The 8,694-nt window shown below is 39.9% G+C and overlaps 1 protein-coding gene across 1 annotated transcript; it reads left to right on the forward strand.

The window, feature by feature from the left end:
* Window positions 1-3,450: 3,450 nt before the first annotated feature.
* Window positions 3,451-8,491, forward strand: ankrd34bb (ankyrin repeat domain 34Bb). Its single transcript, XM_026188310.1, has 3 exons — window positions 3,451-3,545; window positions 6,644-6,906; window positions 7,009-8,491. Exons 2-3 carry the CDS (start codon window positions 6,704-6,706, stop codon window positions 8,489-8,491), a joined length of 1,686 nt encoding a protein of 561 aa, XP_026044095.1. The 5' UTR covers window positions 3,451-3,545; window positions 6,644-6,703.
* Window positions 8,492-8,694: the final 203 nt, after the last annotated feature.

An 8,694-nucleotide genomic window follows, 5' to 3' on the forward strand; every position in this document is an offset into this window, starting at 1 on the left:
CAATGCATCATCGACTATCATCTCTTGATAATCCTTCAGATCACAGTCAAAATCTGTTAAGGGCCCCTGAATGTTTCCCCCATCTGGAAAGAACAGGCCTGTTGCAACCTGTAATATGTCCCTTTTCTTGGCATCCTTGCAAATGTCTATTTTTCTTGTTCCTCCTCGTCTAGCTCTAACCTGCTTGAAAACCTCAGTGTCTTCATCATAATGCATCCATCCTATTTCTATTTTTCTATTTCTCTTCAGAGCATTTCTTTTATGGGTTGTTTGGGAATTTTCTTATTGCCGTGTGCTACTGCCATCCTCTTCAGATAATTTTCTTTTGGACAGTTTGGATTTCAGCCGTTCAAAAAGCGCTGACTTGCGGCTGCTGCCCCCTCTATCCCCTCTATGCAAAATCCAAATACTGCTAGACGATCACCGTATGATGGCAAATAAGTCTTCAGCTCCTCATCTGTCATTAGACTTATGACACTGGCATCAATCTAAAGATGGAAAAATAATTTAATTTATTGAAACAACCAGCCTTGAAAATACAATCCTATTTTTAACTTAAGAACAATGAGGAAAAGTTGCATTTCAACCAGTATCTTGTTGGAATTAAGTACCTTCTCATTCTGCAAGGTCTGTATAATTTCCTCAGAGACTTCTCTTTGTTTCAAGAATTCAGTCAAGTCTCCCATGCTGTAAGGAAGGATGTAAATTAAAATTACAAAATTAAAATAAAGCCACCATATTATCATCAAAGTATCTGTGCCTAACTACATTATGAGCTCTGACTATGGTGGAGAAGTGGGAACTGCATTTTTAAGTGTCCATTTGCACTGTAACTACAATCAGCATCACAATACAGTCAATCCCACATTTTCTCAGTTGTCTGGTTACAGTTTTATTGGTTTTGTTCCTTATTTATATAGTTGTCAGTCATATTCCCTGTTTTGGGTGATTTGTGATTTTGTTTTATACAGTGCTGTACACTTATTACGCATGCTTTCAGCAAAACGTCTGTTTCACCAGACGTAACAGGTGTCATTAGTGTGTAACAGAAACCTTATAGGTGCCTTTGGTTAACCCTCACGTTGCATTCTGTTCAACTTTGTATGTAACAATCGCGGTCACACTGTTTTTGTATACCTTTTATCCAGTTATCATTTGTAGGAAGGCATTCAAAACTGAAGAACCTGGCGCCATTTGCTCCCCTCCACAGTCTCACTGAACTCTGTCACACACACACACACACACACACACACACACACACACACACACACACACACACACACACACACACACACACACTCTCTGACTCACTCACTGGCCTGCACCAGTTACCAGTCACTTTGTGGAGCATTGGACTGCCATTACCTCATAAGACTTTGTTGTTACACTATCTCTTACCGCATACCACTAAATCTCCATTTGCACTATTTGCCTATTTGCACTACTATGCCTCCTTACTTGAATATTGTATATTGTATATTGCATAGCTTTTTTTTTTTTTTTGTTATACGTAAAATTGTATTGTATTTATTTAAATTTTTACTTTTTAATTATTTTATTTGCATTTTTTAATCACTAGGGTTTGAGAGTAACGAAATTTCTATTCTCTGTATGTCCTGTACATGTGGCAGAATTGACAAATAAAGTTGACTTGACTTGACTTGACATTTGTTGTTATACAGTAGCTCACGACACGATCCAGTTTTGAGTGCGCACCCTTTTGCGCCATATCCTTCCGGGTAACAAGGAAATGACATCAGCCACGTAGATTTCTTATTGGCACCGCTAACTCGAAATTTTGAGTTATTTTCTCAAAATTTTGAGTTAATAACTCGAAATTTCGAGTTAATAAGTCCGAATTTTGAGAAAATAACTCGAAATTTCAAGAAAATAACTCGAAATTTCGAGTTATGGATCTTTTTTTTTTTTTTTTTTTAGTGGCGGAAACGGGCTTCCATACTAAACATAGCTTTCAAGTTCCACCAGTTGGCAAATGAGTTAGCTAAGCAGCGCAGCAGTGCAACAAAGACTCAACAATTTATCCACAAGGCAGTTTATAAACTACAAATCTGTTTAGCACTCTAGAAACGCCTGCTAAAGACTTATTTTACAGTAGTAAGAGATTAGAAATGTATGAGCAGGGCTTAGCTTTAGTGCTCGCCTCTGCTGGGACTAATAATGTGTTATACTAAATGTGAGCTTATTAGCTTCCTGCAAAACACACTTTGGGGCCAATGCCACCAAGACCATACACTGGAACCCTATTTTTACATTAGGTGGCATGGATTTTTAAAAAAAAAGAAAAGAAAAAAGCAATTCTTAAATGCCTGCTACAATTCAACATTTATGACGATAATAATTCGTATTACAAAGGAGAAATAAGGTTTCAGAAAAAATAAAACTTACCACAAAAGCGCTCACAAAGACAAAATTGCTGCAAAGGCGGTAAATGCAGCTAGCCAAGTGCAGAGCGTTAGCTGTTCCAGTTCAAAGGTCTGTAACATACCACAGCACGTCCTCCTTTATCCAGCGTCAAAGACAATGCAGCAAAAAACCTTCCCAAGTGATTTTATTTCTGTTCGGAAATTAACGTTCCACAGCTTTCTTTCGGAGTAATGAGCGGGCATTCGGACTCGAAGCGACGATTCCAAGATGGTTCCCAGCTCCTCATGAAGAACAGGTGGCACACGTACGTACGTACGTAGGCACGTATGTGATGTCAGTGTCGACTCAAATTATTCAAGGGCAATGTCTGAAACTAATCAACATATTCAAGTACTGATAACTTGAAAAAACAAACTTGTTCAAACTACTCAAAGAAATAAGGGTGTATGAACTTATAACGGGTTTTTAAGTAGTTGCAACTCATTTCATTTATCAAACTATTACTATTCGGTCTTACAGTGCAGGAATAAATCTGTGATTTCTGAGTTCAGTCCTGCATTGTGGGTCCTCCCTCTGTTCGCCACACATCTGCTTCCATGGTACTTCTCTATTAAAGTACAGCAAAGAGGAAACGGATGAATCAATATGGATTAACATAGCAGGACACGCTGGTGAAGGATATCTGTGGCTATTTGCTCTCTAAAAGTGACGAAGCTTCTCAGTGCTTTTCTGTTATTGACTACTGAATATGGCAGTAGTTCTGTGAAGTTTCTGTTCTGTGCAATCTTCACCAAAATAAATGTCTGCAGCCTTGAACTTTCTGGTGACGTTGGCCACACTGTCATTTCACACAACAGTCTGAATACCTGAAGCTTAAAAGAAACGAGTCTTTCCTGCGCAAATGTTTTATCAAACAACACTGTCTGCACTGTGGATGCTCACAAAAGGATGTGCCATCACTGGTTGTATGCTTGCTGCTGCATGGTCATTGGCCAGCCTTTTGCTGTCAGCTGACGCATATCAGTCTTCACTCCCTCCTTCCATCAGTCACTCCTGTGTGAATGTCTGGTCTCCGTACCTACCTCTCAGCCTGCAGTCTGACATTTGGCTTTAAACTGCAGTTTGAACATCTCTCACAATAAAGAACGAAACTCATTCAGGTAAGTTTTACACACACTAACACGCTGGGAACAAATAGTCATTTCTACTTTACATGTCTCCTTTATTTGCCCAATTTGGTAAGATAAGACTTAGTAAAATTCTATTGTTAGTGTTAAATCCTATTTAAGGATGCCAGAGCACCCTTGATGCTGCACTAAAATTGTGATAAATTCTACTCTGTGCATAACAGGAGCTGTCAGTTTGTTCTGAGAGGCAATAAATTCAGACCATTGCAGAACATTAAGAATGTTGCAGGCTGGCAGGAGATGAAATGGATTGTTTGTCCTTGTAGCCATTTTTTTCTGTTATTTCTTTTCATTTCTATTGACTCCTGTTTTCAAAAGCGCTTCTGCGTCAGTGTGTAACTAAACAGAATTCCTCTTTGGCTACATGTGCAAGTAGCTATTAAAATATTTTTGAGACATGTAAGTCCTGGACAAAACCATTTCTATACTAATGTTTCAGTATCTATTTGGCCTTTCTGTGTGAAGTGTTGTGTTGAGGAATGACATTTTCTCTGCTGCTGCTGTTATCATTAGATATTCTGTCTGTGGTGGTGGAAGACCAGGCCTGACCCCCTCGGATCGGGGTTTGAATGTCACCCTGCAGAAAAGGCTGCTAAAGTTTAAAACCTGCTGCTCTTTATAAAAACATTTTGGTAAAAAAAAAATTATTCTCCTTGAGCACTCAAACTGTTCTATACAACATTCACAGATTCACACCCATTCATACAGGCATTGTTTTCTATGCGTTTTCCAGGGAAGCGCTTTCTATCTAACATTCACGCTCCAATTGATCCATCAGAGTGCAACTTGGCGTTAGTATCATGCCCAAGGATATTTGGCATGTAGACTGGAGCAGCCCAGGACCAAACCTCCAACCTTCCGATTAATAGATGACCTGCTCCAACAATTACTTATTCTTTCCTAAATGAACCTGTACAGCTCTACATTGTTGTACATTTCATAGAGTTAGAACACTGAATGCCTGTCAGAGATTTATTTTACTGTCTGTGTTTCTTTCTATGGTCTTTCCACCATCTCAGCTCCTGACAGCTTCCTGCCATCCCACCCGGGTTTTTTGTTTTTGCTCTCCCTTATTAAAGCTTAATTTTCCCAGGAGACCAGGGAACCAGCCTAAATACAGATGATTTCATTATTACATGACCAAACCTCTATACTCCCAAATATTTTCATAATGTTTAATGAAAAAAAGTTGTCTTTAAAGCAATACATAAAATACAAACAACCTGTAAAAAGTTGACATCATAACATATAAGCACAAGATACTAAAACTGTAAACTATGTCATATCAGGAAAAGAAATGGACTTGAAGTACAGAGTACTCAGTAAATACTGCATTAACTTTAAAGTTTAACGTTTAGGATTACGATTTTAAAGAAAGCAATAATTAAATTGAAACCACCAAAATATATAAGGCCCATTCTAATTGCAAGTATTTTAACTCTTGATACTTTAAAAGTGCTAGAAATATTTTTATATAATGTAGTTTCCATTGACTGTACACTGTATGTTGTATACTTTTATACTTTTAGCTCTCTTTTGTGGATGGAAGCAGAGCTGGAAGCTTACACGGTCACTTGGTGGTGAGGGCGAGTTGTGTATTTTTCTTTAGAAAAAAGTCTGTGACTCTATTTGTTATTAACTTTGTGTTTTGAGTGACAGGATGTCTCCTCATTGTCACAATGTTGAAATCTATCAGGAGATGTATGTGCAGAGTATTATTGGATAGAATACTAAGTCTCAGTGTCAAAATCAAGACAACAATAGCTTGTTACAGAGGTGCAAAGACAACAGGTTGTTTCTGTGTGAACTGCTGCTGCTCTGCAAATGCTGCACAGTTATAAAATACTGGAAAGAAAAGCAATGTTAATTCATGTGTAACTGTGACTTTTCCAGTTTTCTTTCACTTTTACCAGAAACTGAAAGTTTTTCATTCTTAGCAAAACCACATTGTTAATAAGGGAGAGCAAAAACAAAAAACCCGGGTGGGATGGCAGGAAGCTGTCAGGAGCTGAGATGGTGGAAAGACCATAGAAAGAAACACAGACAGTAAAATAAATCTCTGACAGGCATTCAGTGTTCTAACTCTATGAAATGTACAACAATGTAGAGCTGTACAGGTTCATTTAGGAAAGAATAAGTAATTGTTGGAGCAGGTCATCTACAAGACAGCTTTCAGCTTGAACTCAATGCAGTATTTTGGTGGGATATGAACTTTCCCAGGTAACAATCGTACTGTGCTGTGATTCTTCTACAGCCATTTATTTTGTTAATCAAATACTGCTATGGAGACACCCATCAATGTTTCAATGCACCTTCTCTGTTCAGGGTCATGAGTGGGCTAAAGCCTACCTCAGCATGGTTTAAAGATGAGGTGCACTTCTGGCAGCTTAACATAACAAGTGTTTTAACATACATGGAAAAAGTTGTTGCACTCCAATTTGCACTGTGGTAAGAGTGAAAAGTTGAGCACTACCTGTTTCTTCCAAAAAACATAGTTTTTATGAAGATAAATACTATGTCTGTCTGTATTCATATCTTTTTGGGGCCCAAAAATTGGAAGTTTACTATACTTGTGGGGCCCAACAGGCCTTATGGCGCCCAAAATCCTGGTCCACACAAGTTTGAAGGCGTTTTTGAGACTCAAAATGTGGTTTTAGTGACAGGGTTACAATTGGGTTATGGTTAGGTATAGGGTAAGGGTTAGGCATTCATTTTTCATGGTTAAGGGTAGGGTAAGTGGCTACAGAAAGCATTATGTCAATTAGATGTCCCCACAAGATATGAATACCCAACGTGTGTGTAAGAGAGGGAGAATTAATTTTCCCAAAATTAAGCAAATGCTTAATTTTGCCTCACACTAAAGCCAACTTTAGTGTAAGGCTGCAATATAAAATAGTGAAAGAGTGACTGGTTTCGAATATCTGAATGCACTGTCAAACAAGAAAACACTATATCAAACAAATGGTTTCTATAGGTAATGTGATGCTCAGATATGGTTTGGGACCCACAGTGTAAAGCTTCCAACAGCTGCCCACTTGATGGAGACCTAAAAACTTCTTACATTGTTGCAGGGATGTTTTGGGTGCACCTTCAGACAATGAAGTGACAGTGTTTCATCAAAGGTCCTCACAATGGATGAGTCAACAGAGGTTCGAACAGATGGCAATTCCCTGTTGAAGGCTGTATATTTATGCCGGCTACGTCTGACTCGGCTGCTCCTGGAAGGAGGAGCCTACATTAATGAGAGTAATGAGCATGGTGAGACACCACTTATGGTAGCCTGCAAGACATGCTATACAGATTCACAGAGTGTACCCCAGCACAAGATGGTTCGGTAAGTTTTATATATTTTTGTTGAGCATTAATATCTTCTAGATAATTGATAAAATAAATGTACCCTTTACTTTACTTTACCTTACTTTACTTTTACTACAAGGTATCTTCTTGAAAATGGTGCTGATCCAAACATCCAAGACAAGACTGGGAAAACGGCTCTAATGCATGCATGTCTTCAACAAATGGGAGCTGAAATTCTGTCACTTCTTCTTAACAGCGGAGCTGATCCAACCCTGGAGGATCATGGAGGTTTATCTGCGTTAGTTTATGCAGTTAATTCTGGTAACAGGGACATTCTTAGTGTACTCTTAGATGCCTGTAAAGCCAAGGGTAAGGAAGTTATCATCATCACCACCAACAAACTGCCATCTGGCCATCAGGTGACAAAGCAGTACCTTAATGTTCCTCCATCTCCTGAAGTTGAAGAGAGTCTGCATTACTTACCAGCATCTTGCTACATGTCGCCATATGAGGTCCAGCTACGAACGCCTCCTCAGGGCTCTTCAGCAAAAACCTCTCCTCAACCTGGCAGCCCCCTTCGTGCCCTCAAGGATCCCCAGTGTTTAGGCTTAGGGCATGGCCTGATCAGATTTCAACCAGGTTCACCAATGCAACATCGAAGTCCTCTACGTGTTCCCGATGTGGATAAGCGACCTAACTTCCATCAGCTACACTCAGAAGCCTGGTCCAAAAGTCCTTCCCTGTTGCTCCAGCAGAGTCAGGCGTCCTCTCTGACTGAGGAACCAGTGGAAATTACTCCGGAGGAGGTGCTGTCTTTCAGAGTCGAAGAACATCCTCTTGCTATTTCACGGCACCAGAGCATTGATTTCAAAGATGCAAAAGGACTTGTGAAAGCATTAGAGATCTTATCAGGAAATGACAACAGGGGAGGTGGTGGGAAAAAAGGCTTTGGCAGAAAGATGTCATATGACAGTGCTGCAAGTTCATTATATTCTGTTTCACACCCAAACTTGCTTCAAGATAGTCTTGCCTTTTCCCATGAATCCAGACCTGCAGATGAAGATTCATCTGACTGTCTTACACAGATGAATGTTTCCAGTCTGCAAAATGTGGTGCGTCGGCGGAACATTGGTATTGCCCACTACAGTTCTGACTCTCAGTTGCAGCAATTCAGCAGCAGAGACAGAACCTCAAAGAGCAGTGGTGGTGCTGGATTGGCAGCGGAAAGACACAAGCTGGTCACCAGCAGAGCCTCCAATCTGTCGGGATCCAGGGAGTCCTTGGAGAGCTCGGCCCAGAGGCGAGCCACTACAGGGCTGGAGCGAAGAGGCTCAGGAGCTCTTCTTCTGGATCACATTGCCCACACACGCCCCGGATACCTGCCTCGTTTGAATCCTCATATTCCCATACCAGATATTGGGGTTAGCTCTAACTCTTCCTGCCCTTTGAGTGGAAGTACCAAGACACTGAACGGTGTTCTTATAGGCCCAAAACCTGTTCTACCCTGTGTACCTGTTTTCCCCAAGGATCTGAAAGCCAAGAAAATGTTGTGGAGGCGTCACTCAATGCAGAGTGACCAAATAAAACAACTTGCCAACTTTGCGGAAACTTTTGGGCAATAGAAAATAAAATCTCTCAGGAGAAAATATGTGTGCAATAGCTGTATTATAGCTATAACCCCATCTCTAATGCCAATTCATATGTGCTTTAAAAGTGATTATAGATTAGATGTGCTCACCTGTGTCAGTGTGTTGTTTTAGAGTAACATTTTAATTATCACCAGGGCAGTTTGGAAATGATAATTATAAATACTTTAGTATGAAAC

Source organism: Astatotilapia calliptera, chromosome 12, assembly GCF_900246225.1.
Source record: "Astatotilapia calliptera chromosome 12, fAstCal1.2, whole genome shotgun sequence".
Classification (NCBI taxonomy): Eukaryota; Metazoa; Chordata; class Actinopteri; order Cichliformes; family Cichlidae; genus Astatotilapia; species Astatotilapia calliptera.